At 38.8% G+C, this 20,079-nt stretch overlaps 1 protein-coding gene across 7 annotated transcripts in view; it reads right to left on the bottom strand.

Annotated features, from left to right (window-relative positions):
- Nucleotides 1-17,175, bottom strand: part of stx4 (syntaxin 4) — a 72,869-nt gene extending 55,694 nt beyond the window's left edge. For 4 of the 7 annotated variants that reach the window (XM_064321459.1, XM_064321461.1, XM_064321462.1 and 1 more), the window contains exons 1-3: nucleotides 11,942-12,187; nucleotides 4,075-4,188; nucleotides 1,180-1,279 (exon numbers count right to left, since the gene is read on the bottom strand). In XM_064321459.1, coding sequence (XP_064177529.1) covers nucleotides 1,180-1,279; nucleotides 4,075-4,188; nucleotides 11,942-11,971 — 244 coding nt within the window. In that variant the 5' untranslated portion in view covers nucleotides 11,972-12,187. Of the gene's footprint in view, nucleotides 1-1,179; nucleotides 1,280-4,074; nucleotides 4,189-11,941; nucleotides 12,189-17,150 lie in introns of those variants that run through there. The other 3 variants (XM_064321463.1, XM_064321460.1, XM_064321465.1) reach the window with 3 other exon arrangements.
- Nucleotides 17,176-20,079: the final 2,904 nt, after the last annotated feature.

Raw genomic sequence — 20,079 nt, 5'->3', positions numbered from 1 at the left:
TGTGCTGGGCGAGAAGACTGAAGAAGTCCAAATGTACAAATAACTGGGTATTTTAATTGATGACCAGCTTTCTTTTAAACCTCACATTGAAATGCTTGTGAAAAAGCTAAAACTTTACTTTAGGAACAAGGCCCATTTTTCTTGTGAATCCAGGAGATTCACAAGAAAAAATGAGCGTGATTGCTGCCATATTTTTATCTCTGCTCCACTATGGGGATCTACTTTATATGAATGCATCTGCCTAATGAAATGCATCTGCCTTAAGAAAGTTAGATACTGTCTGTCATTGTGAACTGCGGTTTGTGACTGGCAGCAAAGCTCTCCCACATCATTGAACCTTGTATACAAAAGCTGACTGAACATCTTTGTCGATGCGGAGGCACACTCATTGGTTCATATTTATTTATAAGTCAGCTAGACTAGCTAGATTGATTTCAGCAGCATTTAGCAAGTTATCTTGAGCTAAATAATGATGAGCAAAATAATCTTCACAAAAATAGCTTCAGAAGTCACTGTGAATTTTGTTCATAAATGTAAATTACAGTAAGACCACAGTAAGTTCTGTCCATCAAGTGCAATGATGCTCATGTCTATCTCCAATTAATAAGCAGAGATACCCAAAACTTTGCACTCACAGGTGCCACTTGCTAAGTCAGAGCTGTGGCGCAAATAATGAATAGGCTCGCCGCTGCTAGATCAATGTAGCAGATCACTGACACAGACCATTATTTACATCTTTACTCTTTATGTTGTACCTGCTATTGGTTGAGAGATAGCACAGAGCACACACTTGAATAAAGGACGTCAGATTCAAGTTTGCATGAAGCTCACAAAAATTGTTACAAATCCTGTTTACCTCCAAGAATACACCACAGCAGAGCTAAACAAATTCCTATGTGGTACCTCATACACAGTGCAACAGTAGGCAGTAGGCAGTATGTGTAGGACTACTGTTACATATTTTAAAATATGACAACAAATGAGTTCAAGTATAAGGGGCAATTTCATGACGTGCCACATAGACACATCTGTCACATCACCTTTAGCACCTAAAATGCTAAAAGACTGCAGTATGAAAACAAGAGAAATTCATCATATGATATATAGGCCACATGTCCAGACTTACTACAGTTTCCCTTGCTTATTTCTACAGCAGTTCCACAACTTTAAGCAACTAACCTTCGTCAGGCAATGGAACCCCCAATACCATTTTTTGCTTGTTCTCCAGGTCAGACACCTTTCTCTTCAGAGACTCCATCCCCTCCAAGATTTCTTGTACCTGGAAAAAAAAGGGTTAGAAACATTTGGGAGACTTTTGCAAATACACTCATTAACTGCACAATGTAGTTAAGAAAAAAATATTGTGATTTCTATGATTTTATTATGTTATATAGAGATAATTTTATAAGCATGATGTACCATGTATCCAGGATCACTAACAAATTTTAACACACTAACCCCACGATCACACAGCAGGCGATTTGGTTGACCAGTTCCTGGAAGTCCATTCATTCTCTATGAAGCTGAGGCAATGGCCAGAGACCCAGGCAACTGAGTGACAGAAGTTGCCCAAAAAATGTTGCCCATGATTTACGTTTTGCAGGCATTGTCCAATCAGGTTTCAGGCTTCCCATTTCTCCAAACAATATGACACTATTTTGTGATACCATTTCATGAATAATAGTTTGCCTAGTTTACTTGGTGTGGAAAAATGGAACAGCAGCTTATAAGTATTGCACAATCACAAACATCAAAATTATGTTTGGATGGCAGCAGCAACTGCCATTGGCATGGACCAGTAAGATATTTTGGAAGGAGTTATTTTATTGTCTGAATGAAATCTTGATACGAGAATCACACAAGCTATGTTTAGCTACGGTAGCCCATAGACCAGGTTCTTGTTTGTAAATAAAAGAGGATGCCTGTGCAACCCTGGGGCAAAAGTGTATCACCTTGGTAGACTATCACAATGCAGAAGACTTGATCGTCAAATTAAAGTACTAAGTACATTTACTTGTGTTTCTTGTTCTTTTTTTCCCACTTTCATCTTTGCAACGCAATAGAAAATACAACCATCTGTTTGAAATTGATAGACTTTTGTTAATGGTCCCGTTTGGCTAGATAGGCTAGGAGTCGATATCAAGCGGCCAAAACCAAGCTGCGTCGCTCACCAGCGCCAGTGCGGTTGGCACCAGTATAGGTGTTTCAGTCACTCGTTTTAATATAAGTCAGTGGTAACAATACGGTCAAAATATGAAGTCAACATTTTTTTTCCACAAGAAAATGTAGTCGCAACAGGTGTTTTTTCTTTGTCTAATGTCTGCCCATATGCCGATTTGTTAAGTTACTGTGCTATTTGGATAAGACGGTAATATTTTGTGGACGAGTCAGGGACAGTGACAGTATCTCACACATAGTGGACATCCAGACTTCATGCCCAACATGGCAGTGCCCACGAACTACACTTCCTGGGGTTCAAAACGATTTTCACATAGCCCATGGAGAGTCAATGGGTCACGTCACAGTGACTTTGTCTATTTCTACAGTCAATGGCCCACATAGGTAGCCTGCCTAGGCTACTTAACACAGAAACAAAGGTGGAGCAGATTACAGTGACTGCTTTAGCGAACTGACCATGGGAAATTATGCGTTAATAACTTAATTAGGGATGGGTATCTATGAGGCGGTTCTGAATTGGAACTGGTTCCATAATTTCCAAGAACCGGGAATTTGTACTTCTAGTGGCATTCACAATAAGTGAAATGCAATGTCAGAAATGGTCATTTGTATGTTTGTTTAAATCGTTTTTTTAGGATGCAATGTGACATGTAACTGCATAGCTAGCAACGATTTGTATCACATCACATCCTAAAGAAACAGCTACCGAGCTAACATTATTATGAAAACTTAGCTGTACCTAAGATGCTTTTAATTAACGTTACTAGCTATGATTGCTGATTTTAACCAACATCAATGTTAGTTAAAATCAGCTATCATAATAACATCAGTTAAAAGCAGCTTTTTTCACGGGAGCACAGAAAACTTTAGGTCTGGGTTTTTGTCCTTGTTTTTCCTACAGCCCACCACACAACAACGCTTCGGCATTTTTATAGTCTTGATAATCCACTGACTGTTAATATTAACTCTGGATCGCAATGGGTTGTTTTCCCCCATTGTGAGAATGGCCTTCATTATGTGATGCATAATACACTGTTTGTATTTTACTTCTTTACCAAAATGACAATTTAATTTTTATGGTAGCCTAAATCTGCTGAAAATAAAGGTGGTTTTGCATAAAACACATTTTTGGTTTCTTTTCGTACTAAAAAATTATGACAACATTCAAAACCACAATATATGGTAAGTGTCCATGTCTACACTGTTAGCTAGCTGGCCAATGAGGTTGCCAGCAAGCGGGGAATCCCACATTCATATGTAAGAGCAACCCAGTATTATGCTAGGTTTGCTGTCACTTGCGTAACCTAGCATTAAAATTCTATTTGATCTTGGGTCAAAATTGTCTTACAGTATGTTTTCCAAAACTGCAGCTATACTGTGCTCTATGAATGTGGGGTAAACAAAATATTGAAATTACATTTTCATTTTCTGAATCATTCGCTATGTTAAATTAGATAGTTATGACAAATTGCATACTGTAGGCTAGGTTTGATATCTAAAAACTGTGCTCTCCTGTCAGCAGGCACAAAAGTAATCAAACAGACTTTGATCTGTGTTTTTAAAAAAGGCTTTGCAATGCCTTCAAAGAAGGCAAGCAATGAGCATTGTAATGGATTTCTCAAAGTGTTTTAAGCTCAAATAACTCTGAAAATTCATATTTAAAAAATCAACTATTTTGTTGTGTTAGTAATACCAGGTGTTGGGGATCAATACTGGGGAATTAGATGAAGGACAAGTCAGAGAGAGGAAAAGGGTGAAGGCTTAGCTAACTCTACTCAATGTTGGACAAAGCTTGATGGCGCCTATCAGATTGCAGGATTTTTGCTAAATCAATCTCAGAAAATTTAACTTTCCTTTCCATATATTTGAGAGAAAAAACATTGAGGGAGTTCTCACCTTCTGCAAGAAAGTGTCATTCTCCATCTTCCCTTCTTTAACTGACAGCCTTGCATTCTTTGGTTTGATCATGAGCACACTCTCCTCTCCATCTTCATCTGAGCTCTCTGCAGCCTAAAGAAAATTTGAAAAAAAAAAACCCAAGATGTTTCAGTCTTTCAGTGTTAAAGTTACAATCTCGAAGATTTCCGTTTCGTTCTCTTTGGCGGTACCAATGGCGAGAGGCAGTAATTGCAGGTGTGTTTTTGCACCTCACTTCCCATAGATCCAACCGGATCCAACCAGTGTCGCCTGTGTGACGTGACACTTACTATTTACTGAATAAAAAATGGTTGTTATAAAAGTAACGTTATGTACATACTCATTCATTGTCTAACATTAGGCTAACTTAAGCTGTCTTTATACTGCCAAGCCGAGTTAAAATGCTGTAGCAGACCTGGGGTAGAATTAGTGATGACCAATTTCCACAAATGTTCTTTATCCACCTTTTGCCCTGTATGAACATCTTTACACTGCAGAGAAGAATTCACGGGATTCACTGTGGCTCGTGCAGTTATGTATCTCGCGCACAATAAACAGTCTTTCTCATGAATGATTGTTGTGTGGTATTTTTGAAACAACTGCCTTGCAAAATGTTACCCCTGGTGTTTCTGGTTTTGCTAGCTAAACTGTTTGCTGAGCTGGGTGTTAAATTAGCAATCAGAACAAGAAAAATAAAACAAAAACAAAGGAGATTTCATCAAAAAAGGGCATCAAGGCTGAAGGAACATATGAGGAAGCGTAATAAAATAATAACAACGCTGATCTATACTGCCGTATTCTTTTATTTAGTTTTCTCCGGCTTGACATCTTTACGCAGAAATCAGACCCGGCTCTGCTCTACATACCCCGGCTTTATTCCGATCATTATAATATATTGATGAACTTGATGGCAATGTAACAAGCGGCGCATAGTTAGTGCGCATGAGTGATTTTTTCCCAGGAATGTCGCCACAGACACCCAGTTCTTTAATCATAAATTATAATAATAATAATAATATAAATTAATATAATATTAGGCTCAATCACCATTGTGTTACCTAATTTGGCGATAAATAGTGACTTAACAGACATTTATTTTAATGAAAATCTTCGAGATTATTACTTTAAGTTACAGTCTTTAGTTCTCTGGTCCTTCTCCTTTTAGTCCTTAGTTCCACCCACCTCCTCAGTTCTACATGCCTATACTTTCCCAGTCCATAATCCCTAGAAATAGCCCATTGGCGTATAGTGGAAAAGTGAAAACGGGGCATGAAGGACAGCCACGGTCGGACTTGCAATAAGATTTCCCTCGTGATTTATGCATCATAGTCACTTTACTGAATCACTCATTCTCAACTGCATTTTCATCAATAAATATCATTTCAAGACAATAATCATGGTAATCACAGTACTGTCTTGTTTGCAAATAAGTGTTGTCTCAGCTAATGCAAATTCCTTTAATTAAAGTGTACTAACTAATAATACATAATACTAAATTCCAGTGATTATTATTTGTAATGCCAATGTGGCAGTTCAAAGGAGCCCACTGTCCCCAACTAAGTGATATTCTATTAAGTGATTGATTTATTACTTATAGTTAATTCTTTGTAAATTCCAATCAGGGTTGCTGGAGCAGACCAAAAGTGCATCCCACACGTGCTGTTTTTTATGGTCCATACCACCTCGATGCCTCCCCTCACTTCAGAATGGCCCTTCTTTCTAGGGTTGGGTATCAAATCAAATTTCAAAGAACCAGGAATTTGTTAAGAAATGTGTGTGTCGAATCGAATTATTGAATCGTGAAAATGTATTTTCAATGGCTTTCATGATGAGTGAAATGCAAAGAATTTTAGTCAACAGCCAGGATCCACCTACGCTTACGTCTATGTCGCTGGTTACAAAACCAATGAACCTTTGAAGAACTAGAAGGGAAACCCTAATGCTAACCCTAACCGGCGCTTCTTCCATGGCCCATAGTTAATTCTCTGATTGGCCAACGTGACAAGTCAGCCTGTCTCTTTTGCACAGTGTAATGACTGCCGAGTAATTTTCAGCTAGTGACAGCGGCTAATTTATGATAAATTACCAACCTTCGTTTGCAACCTAAGTCCGTTGGTTCACATATAGCCCTGTAGCATACGGCAGAATATCGGTTATGACTTGGTTACCACCAACTACACTGATGGTCAGTCAATCATAGATGCACACTTTTTGTCCCACGGAACTGCTGTTAGTAAGCTGTCACTGTAGGTTTTTTCCAGTCACTTTAATTAGCAACCCAACCACCACCATCTGTGTATAAGGCTACCCACAAACTTTAACGCTAGTCAATAGCTAACCTTTCGCAGGTCACTTAAAACAAGTATAAATTAATACTGTCAATTTTCTGACTAGACATCCTTGTAGATTCTTCTTAATCCATCGGTCATCTTTGGTAGTTCTGACAGGCTACCCGCAGATCCCACCACTGTCAGGCCATCTAATAGGCCTAAATAATGAGAAATCATGATGGAAATGCCCACAATTAAAAAGGAAGCTCATTTTGCAGCCCCAGAATGTCACAGTTCGACTATAGACAGAATTAACTATCATCTTGTAGTTTATTGCAAGCGGGGTTAGCCTATGTTAAATCAGCCTATGTTCAAATCAGTACCCAACCTTAACCGCCAGCGTGCCTAGATTGCTCAACTCAGACATTCATTACTCCTGCAACCAAAGTATGAGTTTAAAACAGAAACTACGTATTCTAGTTTCATTAGTAGACGAAACAGGACAACTATGCCGAATACAGAGTTTCGCAGCGCCACCATTGTCGCTCTGGTCGTTCATTTAACACGCACCCCCTCCCTGCAGTCTCATCTGCAACAACACCCCCCCACCCATGACATAATGGATAATATTTGTCTATCTGCGCATTCATAGAAATATTCTTTCACCACTCAAAAATCGTATTCCGTCATAGCAACAAGATAAACCCTACAAAAGCCCTAAAATATGCCAATACAGTAGTGAAAATGCTACTCAGTGAATACAAAAATACACAAGACAAATCTTTAAAAAATTATACCATGTCATTCTATAGTCAATATCTGGGACTAAATATTGAATAAATATACAACCTTACCATTGGTTTTACGCATAGAGATGTCCCTTTTGAGACTGAGTGGACATATATTGTCTTGGATAATCCGTTTGTGAAATATACACACATTTGTGACACCTGAGTACTTTCCAAAATATCTGTGCGTAATACCACACATATCGTTAATGGTGTTGTCGCCCTTTTTAGTACAATCTGGCTTGATCAACAATTAATCGATTCAATAGGTGACAGAATAAGCTTTCTAAGGATGTACAACATGTTGGCTTCAACTGTAATACCACGTGTTGTTTACAGCATTGTCGCCCTTTTTAGTACAGTCTGGTTTGATTGACAATTCATTCATTCAGTAGGTTATAGTATAAGCTTTCTAACTATGTATTATATGTCTAATTTTGCTTTTGGAATCAAATTTTATAGCTCAGTGTAAACAAAAGTTCTCATCATTGCATTCACTGAGGCATTCACTCTGTGGTAGCAGTAAAAGACATGACCCGATGAAACATTATCAATGATTTTCGCAATTTCCTCATCGCTATGTAAGTATTACTGCTTAAAATATTTCAGTTATATATGTTATTTTTGAAATTGAGTGTCTTTAAATAGGTTAGTGGTATTTTATAATGGAGATATTTCACACTGTAACATACGCACTCGTTGGTAGTTTAGTAGTTTTTGTGACGCATGCATGAGAAATCATATAATGGACCAGTGGCAAAAATTTTATTCTTTTTTGGAGAGATTCTGTATATGTTTCTGGACCCCTAGATATTTTAGACCACAGTACTGATGGAACGCTTGTAATCCCACTGGAAAATGATGCAAAGGTGAGTTTCTTGAGTCAAAACAGTTGATTTGAAGTGAAATACAGGATAATGTTGTGATTTACAGCAATGAATAATTTTTACATTTTGTACCCCCTAAATGGGAAAGGATTGGGCAGATTTGGCATCTGGGGTTAAAGGCTTTGTCACCTGGTTCCATTTCTTGTAATCATTCAGTTCATGGTATAAATAATAATTAGTCATGAATAGGTTATTTATTTTTGTTTTATAATTTAGTTATGTGTAATGCCCATTTATTTATAGTTATTTATCACTTGTTTAATTGGCTGCAATGACATCAAAATAAAAGAAGACAGTTTTATTTGACAATTTCAGTTTTCTGAGCATATTTCCACCAGGTACACTGGTGATATTTCTATATATTTATAGGCTAAACCAATGGTATGTCCTATTGACATGGCTCTGTGATGTGGTTACCCCATCAGCTTTAACCTATTCTCATAATGTAAGAGGATATACCAGAATTGTCACTATTGTTTTTGCAGAAAACATCAAGTGAACACATTTTTTAGCAAACAAAAATGATTTTTCACATACAGTTGCAATCAAAATTATTCAACCCCTCTAACCCATAACATGTCTTTGTGATGTGAATAAAATTTCATGACAATGTATCAACTAAGGCCTTTGCAAACAGAAATACATGTTTATTAGAACATGTTCAAGTGATTTTGAAAACATACAGCTGAGTTTACTATTTGTTATAAGGAAAAAAAATGAAATTCTCTCCAAAAAAATCAACGAGCAAATTATTCAACCCCCAAAATCAGTACTTTGTGGAACATCCTTTAGCTGTTATAACTTCCAATAAACGCTTCCTATAAGTGCTCACAAGCCTCTGACACCTCTCCTTTGGAATCTTGCCCTGTGCAAATGCTTCAAGTTCACCAATATTCTTCTGTTTTTGTGATGCCACTGCTTTCTTCAAATCCCACCATAGATTTTCAATGGGATTTAAATCTGGGGACTGAGAAGGCCAGTCAAGGACATTCCAAGATCGTTCCTTGAACCAAGCTTTGATTGACTTGGATGTATGCTTGGGATCATTGTCTTGCTGGAAAGTCCAATGATCACCAAGCTTCATCTTATGCACTGAGGGCATCACATTCTTCTTCATGGTGCCAGTCCATGGTGCCAGTCACACGCTGAAGACTGCCAGTACCAGAAGCAAAAACACCCCCACAGAAGGACTGACCCACCTCCATACTTGTCATAAGCTGCACATTTCTTGCTCCAGACATACCGCTCATCCGTGGGTCTAAAGAATTCCAGTTTTGTCTCGTCACTCCATAAAATATTCTCCCAGAACTCCATAGACTTATCCAAATGACGTCTTGCATATTCCACTTGATTTTTCATATGCTTACTGGTTAAGAGTGGAGTGTGGCGAGGTGTCCGGCCATGAAGGCCTTGCTTGTTCAATATCCTTCTTATCGTCTGTACTCATACTTTTGTTGCAGCTTTCAAAAGGTAAGCCTTTAGCAGTAAGAGGGGTTTTCTCAGCAGTTCTTACAATATGCCTGATACCAGCTGATGTAACTTTACTCTTCCTTCCACATCCAGGTAGGTTTACTGCTATTCCATGACTTTTAAACTTCCTTCTGATGCTGCCAATTGTGTCTCTTCGAACTTTCAATATCTTGGAGATCTTTTTGTATCCATAGCCTTTTTTATGCCATAAAATAATTTCTTCTCTTAACTTTTGAGAGAGCTCCTTTATCTTTGGCATGTTTGCTAGTCAGCTTCAAATTGATGTGAAGAAGTGCATCGGTGGGATTTATATGTTTATCACAGGTGAAGCAAACAGTATCATTATGGATTTCCTAAGGGCTTAAGTGTGTTTCCACAAAATTTAGTCACTCCAGCAAATATTTCAAAAATGGTGATATTGAATGGGGGTTGAATATTTATGATATGGCTGAAATACAAAATTTACATGCTACTTGGAAATCTTAAAAAATAAATTTTATTTTGAATTTTAACAGAACACACGTGACATACATGTTGTTTTTTTAGTTTCAAGTCTCCCAAAAAGCATACATTTAAAAATATTTACAGTTTTCACAGGGGTGGAATCATTTTGATTGCAACTGTATAATGGGGCCTACCAGCTCAGCTATATCATATCCAGAACTAAGCTTGACATTTCTTGAGATGGACAAGTCTTGTGAACAAAATTGGGGGTTGCATTAGGGGTCATCTATTACATAAACCATTTTAATCTGTAAAAAACTAAGGATAATGAAGTCAAAATCCCCTAAGGTCACAAACACTACCGCTGCTGTTCCTGTTTTGTAATTATTTTATTAAGTAATATTTCAAGGCCTATTTCTATTTTCCTATTCCAATTTAGAGGCATATCTACATTTGTTATAATTATCATTTTGGTTGACCTAATGAAAAAAATTCTTATTTGCCCAAAATCAGGAGGGCATAACTCACTTTACAAAGTTACTTAAGTAATGTCACTTAAAATGTGCATGTATGCTTTTGTTCAACAAATCAATGGAAACTCGATTATTGACTGTAATTCTGTATATTGGCAGTTTCCGCTTACATTAGGGCTGTTGGACGAATTCCGGGATTTGACTATAATTCGAATATTTTTAAAAATAATACTATTTGAATGCTGAAATTGCCATTCAAATGTGTATTTTTTATTTGTTATAAATGTGTTGGCTAACGTTAGCGAATCTCGCCCTTCTCGCCTTGGCCTACCCGCATGTTAAAACGAAATGCTTTTGTCACGTGTGATGATGCCGCCAAATTTGCATACGATATGTTGACATCTATGGTGTTAACCCACCTAAGAACCAAACATCCAAAACCAAGGGATCACAGAACACAAGCATCCAGTTTCGATGTGAGACCTGGTCAGCATGACAGCTGTCCACCAACAAACTATGACAGATTTAATTGCTAAAATGGTAATGAAAACATGTACCCCATGAGCATGGTAGAGGGCGAAGGGTTTCTGGACCTACTGGCATTTGTTGAGTCAGAATATACTCCTGTGCGATGTGTGTAGTGAAAACATATGCATGTGTGAATGTAGTGGAACAGCCGCCTTCTCCGTACCATTCTATCCAAATCTGACAATGTTGTGGTAACAATGTGTGTGGACAGCACTAACTGCTGACTCTTACATGACTATAACTTCCCCTTCATTTAAGATTGTATGTGAACCAGTGCAGTGAGCAGAGAAGCATACAATCATTCTGGAGAAAAAAAATAGACATGGTTATTTTTCATTTTAAAAATGTTTTAATCTTGTGGTCTACACTGATTCAATTAGTGTTTTTATTAAGGAGTATCCTACATCAAACTGTTAAAAAACGATTAGGCATGATTCACAAAAAAACTGCAGGGGTCCACTGTATAGGCTTAAACAGAATAACCTAACGTTAAGAATCCCTAAATCGAACCTCCCAAGTAGCAAATCTTTTTCAATAATTTAAGGAAGTTGAAGCCTAACGTTAAACTAGCTGTTGCGCTTTCATTCACATTAACAGTTTCAGCACTTGTGTTTATTAATCTCGCTATGTCCACGCCGTACTTTAATGGATACTTCATAGCCAGACAACATTAAGGCAATATGTAACAATGAGGTGTTTTGCCACGGTCTTTTTCTTCCGATTTGAGTGACATATGATCAACGGTTAGCCAACTAGCTAGCGAACAAACTTACTTGGTAAATAGGTAGACTGGTTATAGAGTTCCTAAATTGCATTCATACGGCAGGTTTCCTGTTGCTACATAGATACGTTGCAAATAACTCGCGAATTACAAATTGAGCCTCTTAATTATTATTGAAATATCGCTCCATATCTGAAAACATGTAGCTAATACTTTTCAGGTTTGCTAGTTAGCTGCGCTAGTATGAGAACATTTCGAAACTCACTTTGCCCAGTTCTTTAGTTCGGTCTCGCATCTTTTGGCCAGTTCAACTTCCGTACAGAAGTCCTGTTGATTCTCGGATTGTGTGAAAAAAAGTTGTCAGGAATATTTGGATTATTTAAATAAAAAACAACTAAAAATACAAATTGTAGCTTCCAACGTTAACTCGAACTTCTTATTCTTCTTCAATGGTGTTTTTTGTCAGCTCGTACCATGCACGGAAGCTGCATTGCCGCCACCTACTGTGCTGGAGTATTCTTCTTCTTCTTCTTCTTCGGTGTTGTTTACCGGCAGCTTGCATCCTTGAAAGTTGCATTACTGCCATCTTTCAGAGTAAGTTAACTCCTACAGCTTATTGCCTGTCACACTTTCATTAACAGTCCCGTTCCCCGAAGGTAGTTGATAAAACATCTCCTCCCCTGCCCACTAGCACCACACTCCAGTACATTCCTCAATCCTGCTCCTGTTATCCCCAATCTTCCCATCTCCTCCATCATATCCTTCCTTTCCGACCTATATTTATTGCAGTTAATGATAATGTGTTCTGCGGTTTCTGGTACCTGACAGATTTCACAAAGACCGGTTGGATGTTTACCTATAAGATGAAGCGTGCTGCGTAAATTGCTGTGTCCTATTCTTAATCTTGATATTACAACCTCCTCTCTTCTGTTTCCTCCCCTCTTTCTTACACTGCCTACTCTATTTTGTATCAGATGTAAATGTCTCCCCCTTTTCTCCTGATCCCAGTGCTGCTGCCATTCTTTATTGATATTTCCCCACACAATTTTCCCTCTGACTTTGATAACTTGATATTGATTTCAACACTTCCCTTTTTGACTGCTTCTTTTGCCAACGTATCTGCTCTCTTGTTTCCCGGGATATCTGAATGTGCTGGGACCCACGTGAATGTAACATTTTTCCCTTGCCTAACCACTCTTGAATTGGCAAACAAGATTTCATACAGCAGATCCTGGTGATTTCTGGCTGTACCTGTCTTAATACTTGCAATGGCCGACACAGAATCACTACATATTACTATTTTGTTAACCCTACCCCGTTCAGCCCATTCTAATGCCATCAATATGGCAAACAATTCAACAGCATACACACTTAAACAATCCGATGTTCTCTTGCTAATTCCCACTCGGTAACTAGGCACAGCAACTGCAGCCCCTGTCGCATCTGTCTGCGGATCCTTTGATCCATCTGTAAAAATCTGAACACTGCCTTTATACTTACAGTCCCTATAGTTATAATATTCACTAACTAAGTCAGCATCCTTATTACTATGCTTAATCTTAAGTAATTCCAGATCTACCCCCACACTTTCTAACTCCCAGACAGGTCTAACAGGCCACACCACAGTTTCGCCAAACTCTTTATCATATACTCCCATATCTCTTGCCACTTGATCTCCTGCCCATCCAAAACTCGCTTTTTCCATCCTCTCCTTCTCCCAGCTTGTCTGCAGTACCCTTTTTGTTGGATGACTATCGCCATGCCCCCTTAGATTAACCCAGTAGTTAGCCACCAGCTGTTTCCGACGCAACCACAGTGGCATTTCACCTGCTTCCACTTGAAGTGCACACACTGGGGAAGTTTTAACTGCTCCTAAACACACTCGTAAAGCCCGAGCTTGTATAACATCTAGGTCCGCCAGCACAGATTTTGCTGCTGATCCATATACGATACTTCCATAGTCTAATCTTGATCTAATTAAGGCTACATAAATATATTTCAGAGATGCTCTATCAGCTCCCCACTCCAATCCTGTAAGACACCTCATGACATTTATCACTTTCTTACATCTACTAACAACATATCTAATATGCTCCCTCCATGTTAACCTCATATCAAAATATACTCCCAAAAAACGAAAACTCACAACTCTAAATTATTTCCATACAATTTCAAATTGCATTCCCTGAGTTTCTTTCTTGTAAAGAGCAAATATTTTGTTTTTTCAACTGAAAATTTAACTCCCCACTTTGTTCCCCACTTTTTCAACTTAATTCCATCTTGCACTTTCTTCACTATATGTTCAACATTTCTCCCTCTTTTCCACAAAGCCCCGTCATCTGCAAACAATGACTTCCCCATATCCATAGGGATATTCATAAATATGTCGTTTATCATGATGGAAAATAAAGTTGGACTTACTACACTTCCCTGAGGTGTCCCGTTTTCCACAACATATTTGGTTGATAAATCTGACCCTATCTTCACCTGAATAGTCCTTCCATCTAAAAAGTCCATAACCCAATTAAACATTTTCCCTCCGACTCCCATTACGTACAGTTTGAGTAGAAGTCCCTCTCTCCATAGCATATCATACGCTTTCTCAACATCAAAAAACACTGCAGCCACTGTCTCTTTATTTACTTGCGCTTTCCTTATTTCATTCTCCAGACACAACATTGGATCCATAGTATTCCTTCCTCTCCTGAATCCACTTTGATAGGACGCCACCATACCTCCTTTTTCCAAAAAATACATTAACCTCTCATTTATCATACGTTCCATTAACTTACAAATGTGAGATGTCAAGGCAATTGGTCTATAGTTTCCAGGCCTGCTGGCATCTTTTCCAGGTTTCCTTATTGGAATAATTATCGCCTCCTTCCAGCTCCTTGGCATTCTCCCCTCTTCCCACACTTTATTATACAGTGACAACAATTTCCCCAGACTTCCTACACTCAGATGTTTTAACATGCTATAACATATCTCATCTTTACCCGGTGCTGTCTTTCCCGTTTTATCTATTGCCCTTTTTAATTCTCCCATGCTGAAAGGTTCATTTTGTCCATCATCATTACTATCCTTTCTGCATAAAGCCTCCATATTTTCAGACTTTGTTTTCTCTTTGCCTCTTCTTCCTTCTACTGATAAATTATTGGAGCTATGTACCCTAACAAACGTATTTGCCAATAACTCTGCCTTTTCCTTATTTGTTACTGCAGTCTCATTTCCATCGGTCAGAGCCAGATAACTCCACTCCCTCCTGTCCCCTCCCATCTTTTTTTATCATCCCCCATACTTCTCCCACCTGAGTTGTGTTTCCAATTGTACCACAGTACTTTCTCCAATGTGTCCTTTTTGTCTGTCTTATTATCCTCCTTACTACTGCCTGGGCCTGCTTGTACTGAATCATATGTTGAAAATTATGAGTTCTTTTGACTAGTTTAAACGCCTTATTTCTATTTCTCACTGCTTCCTTACACTTATCATCCCACCATGGTACCACTTTCTTCTTCATACTACCTTTACTTTTAGGAATGGATTCGAATGCAGCTGTCATTATGCCCTGTTTTATTTTGCTGTCAAGTGACTCTATGTCCATTCTATCCATTATCCTGACTTAAATATCTATCACTTCCTTCCAGAAATTTCTCCCAATCAGCTTTCCCAAGGATCCATTTCCGACCTGTGTTCTCTACGGTCAATGAGACAGCAATACTTATCTTACACCAGACTGGGTAATGATCACTCCCTATAGTACCTTCTTGGTACACTGTCCAATCACACACTGTTGCTATGTTGTTTGACACAAGTGTAAGATCAAGCACAGACTCTCTCCCTGAATTAACATCTATTCTTGTACTACTGCCATCATTTAAACATACTAAGTTCTTTTCATCTAACAACTCTTCTATCACCTGACCATTAGCATCTGTTCTGTCACTCCCCCATAATGTGTTATGTCCATTAAAATCACCACACCAAACCGTGCTACTACCATTCTGCCCTTCTATCTCCTCAAGCTTGCTTAACTCTAGCCTTTTGCATTGATTATAGTAATTCACAATCACTATCACTAACTCTTTCCTTTCTGCCCACACTTTTACTACCACATACTCTTGCTCATTACCTATACCTATTACTCTTGCTTTACAAAAGTGACACATCCTCCTCCTCCTCCCTCTTTCCTATCTCGCCTCACTGCCACATAACCATATAAAACAAAATCCAAGTTAGACTTTAACCAGGACTCTTGAATACACACAATGTCTGGTTTTTCTCTCCTACTGGCTACAAACTGCTTGAAATCTTGCCCATTAGCAACCAGGCTTCTCGCATTCCACTGAAGAATTAAAATTATTAGTACAATCAACCCACACATGCCGTTTCTTGACTTGACTGTACACTGAGTTCATCCCTTACTTCTTCCCATTTTAAACCTATCATATCCAAGTGGTGTACTGCTGCTTTGACAATAACCTGAATCCTTTCTGTTTTAGATTTGATCTCAGCCGTTGCATTTATCACTCCTGCTATGAAAGTCACCAATTTCTTCTTCTCTATCCATGCACTCTTCTTATCTTGCTTTTCTTTTGCTACTGCTTGTTCTTTGCTACATCCTCCCTCCTCATTCTGTTTTTCCTGTCCTGCCATCTTAATGCCTCAGCAAATGAGACTTTTTCCTTCCTCCTTATCTCCTGCACCTCCACCTCTCTTCTCAACACTTCACAACCCCAATAAGCCACACTATGATTCCCTCCACAGTTACATTTTGGTCTCACTCCCTCTCCACACTTCCCATACTCATATTCCCCACCACATCTAGCACACCTTCTCTTCCCTTTGCACACCTTAGCCACATGCCCAAATTCCTGGCAGTTAAAACACGTCATTGGCTTTGGTATGAACTCTCTAACTCTGTATCTCACAAATCCAAAGTATAATTCCTTTGGGATAACCCTTGTTTCAAACTCAATCAAAACGGTCTCAGTCTCTTCTTTCTCCACCTCCCTTGTCATTCTTTTAGCACTTTTAACTAACCTATTCCGCACCCTCAAGTTCTCTATCAGTTGCTTCATGCTAACTACAAGAGGTAATCCAGAAAAAACCAAACAAAACAAAACCAGCGTAACACAATGCACCCTTCCAGAGACAAGTTTTATTTTAAACTGTTGCCCGTCGACTGCGCATTAACGTTGACTTGCAGCTATCCAGCTAAAAGAAATCACTGGCGCTTTCCCTATTTTAAACCTTTTTAAGGTCTTTCTACACGGCTAACCCCGGCCGGAAATCCCAAACCGGGATGCGCTCGTGCTTCTCTAAATCCTAATCCTTTCAGAAGTGTCCGCGCCTAACAGAAGAAAAAAACAAAACAAAAGCCATAAACTGTTTGAACTTCGCTCCACCAAAACACCACACCGCTCAACAGATCACAGCACCCGGATGTCGTCCCAGAATGCCTCCAAACCACGCACCCCGCCTCAGCGCTGTTCCATGCGCTCTGTCCAATGCTCGTGCTGGAGTGTGAAGCAGATTAGGCCAGTAGTCAGATCCTATTGCCAAAACCCGTTTCTCATAGAAATTGCACTACAGCCTTAAAATCCCTGCTTGAACATTCCCCCGCAACTAAAATGTCTCTAATATCACCGGCCCTTCCGCCGCCCTCCACCATCCTATTAAAAAACATTGTTCTTTCATTCAACAAATTTGCCACACACCATTATTACACACACACACAAATACACACCACAACCATACAAACGCACAAACACTTTCTTCTCACGTCACTCTCATGCACACCATTTTATCCGTTTGCCAGTCTGTTTATAGTTCATTCAGTCAACCATTCATTCAAACGTTGGGGGAAAATTACGCATTTCCTATGAGGGTCGTAGAAATTCAACGAACTCGCTCCTGCGCGAAAAGCTCACATTGAGGTAATTAATAGAAGCAGGCAATAGGGTGTTACAGTGTTTCCCCGGCTAACTCGGGAGTTACTTCCGCTATGGGTTCCCTCGGCAAATTTCCAATAAATTTTTCCCATACCACGCATTTTGTTTTTGTCGAAAATGTGTCATTTTTTCCCCAAACCACTTTAGCGTTAACCACGCCCCGTAGTTGCAACATTGGTCAACAGGGTGTAGCACAAACCACGCCCTGTAGTTGCATTGGTCAACACGATGCGAGCGCTGATTGGTTAAATTCAACTCGTGTAGCGGCGCCAAGTTTGGTCTTTTTTATTTACTGCGTTTAACCAGGGGACCAGGGATTGCCATTCTCAGTGAAGCTCATGAACTCCAGTGGTTACTCAAGGTATTGCAGTTTAGTAAGCCTCTGGTGCCAAAAAAGCAAATTCCCCCATTGAAGTCCATTCAAAACTACGAACTTATCCTGGCCAAATTAAATTATTTTGTTGATGGTGATGGTGCTGATGATAACAACGTAATCACATATGAAAGGTATGAAATACTACTGTTTTATAATTCGCTTCGCGGAACCTTCCCTTTTAATTGTAGGCTACTACTCATCGCTTTTCTAAGGATATGAACGTTCATTTTTCAGTGGATTTGTCATATCTTAGCATGTATTTCATGATTTAAAAAAAAAAAAAAAACACGCAGACATAAAGCAGAAAACGGCTTTTAAGTGATGGGGTACATTTATCAGCACTAGGCAATGACATCTTGATTAATTTACACCTCGTACTACACGACGCTGAAGTTGGCTCCCGATTCGCAGCTCCCGATTCAAAATTTCCGGTCCACCTTAAATCGGTTGCGTTATATGATCGGATGGTTTCGCGGTTTGAAAAGGCTATAATTTGCTTCTAAAAGTGAGATATGGCTCAAGTGAAAAATTGAACAAAGGTGGTGATTTGAAATGGGTTTTTTTATTATTATAAACGACATGTTCAGTTCACATGTCGTTTAAGACGACGCTTTCTGTAATATTGAAATATCAGATACCCAGGTGTCACGCATTTTGTTTTCTCCGCAAAATCGAATCGTCTCAACATTACGTGTGTATGAGAGAACAGGAAATAATGTACATTTGAAATGGTGTGGATGAAATATCACTGCACCATATGCAAATAAAACTCCAAACTGTCTATATAAACATACAGTAATAAAATCCTATTGCAAAATATACATATTAGATAAATATGAAAGTTTGGATAGGAATTTCTTTCCTTTCTTTCTTTTTTTTAATAATCCCACTTCAGACTTTCCATGTAATCCAATAGATGGAAAATGAAAAAAGTGAATGTTTGGATTGAAATATCTCTCCAGAATTAAAATTTCAGAAAATTCTGTCACTTGTTCCTGGCAAAAAGGATCCTGGTCTACATCCTACCCCATTACTGTGAAATTTTACTGTAGCATGTTTTAATAATCCCACTTGAAATTTTCCATGTAATCCAATAGATGGCAATTGAAAAATATGAAAGTTTGTATAAGTATTTCTCCCCAAATGTAAACATTCAGAAAATTATTTCTGACACTTGCTCCTGGCAGAAGGGGTCCTGTTCTACATCCTTATCCAATCTAATTTTGTTTCTGCCATAATCTTAGTCAGCTTGGTCTTGATTGTTTGATTCATTCTCTCCGCTGCACCCTCCTCTGAAGGGTCGTAGGCACAATGAGTTTTCAATGTTATTCCTAAATTTAAGATGAGATTCTGAATTATTTTGTCTGCAAAATGAGCTCCATTATCGGAGGATATTCTAGACGAAAGATCGAATCTTGGTATTATGTCTCTCATGAGGACCTTGGCTTCTGATAGTGCAGTCACTTTCCTGCAAGGGAACCCATTTAGAGAACATATCAACAATCACTAGACAATACTTGTAACCCCAGCCCGGGCACAATTCTACGAAATCCCTCCTCAAATAAGAGAATGGCTCTACTGGGGTAGGCTGCCCTGACGTTCTCACCGCTTGTCCTCAACCAGTGTTGCTCTGAAAACAAATCACACATTTATCACAAAATCGCTGCACAACGGCCAAAAATCCTGGTGCAAACTAGCATACACATTTTTGACGTATGATCAACACAAGTCAAGTTTTGCAACTTAAGCCGCGTTTCCACCAAAAGTACCCGGAACTTTTAGTCCCAGGAACTACTTTTCAAGGAACTAAAAGGTTCCTTCAGCCCTTCAGACGATTAGGCAAATTAGTCCGCTGGCGTATGAAAAAGCGACGTCGTCGTCGGTCCATCTATCGTATGATTTTTTTCTGTAACTCCATACTGTCACCGAAGTACATTATTTTCCAATAACGGGACAGCCCGGAGGGGCTTATTCCACTTATACAACGGGTTACCAACAATGCCTAGCCTATATATGGTTACTTTAGTATTTATTGATTTGTATCGACTTAATCACCTGAAATTTAAATATTCTTCC

Source organism: Anguilla rostrata, chromosome 2 (genome assembly GCF_018555375.3).
Source record: "Anguilla rostrata isolate EN2019 chromosome 2, ASM1855537v3, whole genome shotgun sequence".
NCBI classification, from domain to species: Eukaryota; Metazoa; Chordata; class Actinopteri; order Anguilliformes; family Anguillidae; genus Anguilla; species Anguilla rostrata.
Note: the sequence above shows the minus strand (reverse complement) of the source record. Positions and strands in the feature narration are given on the sequence as shown.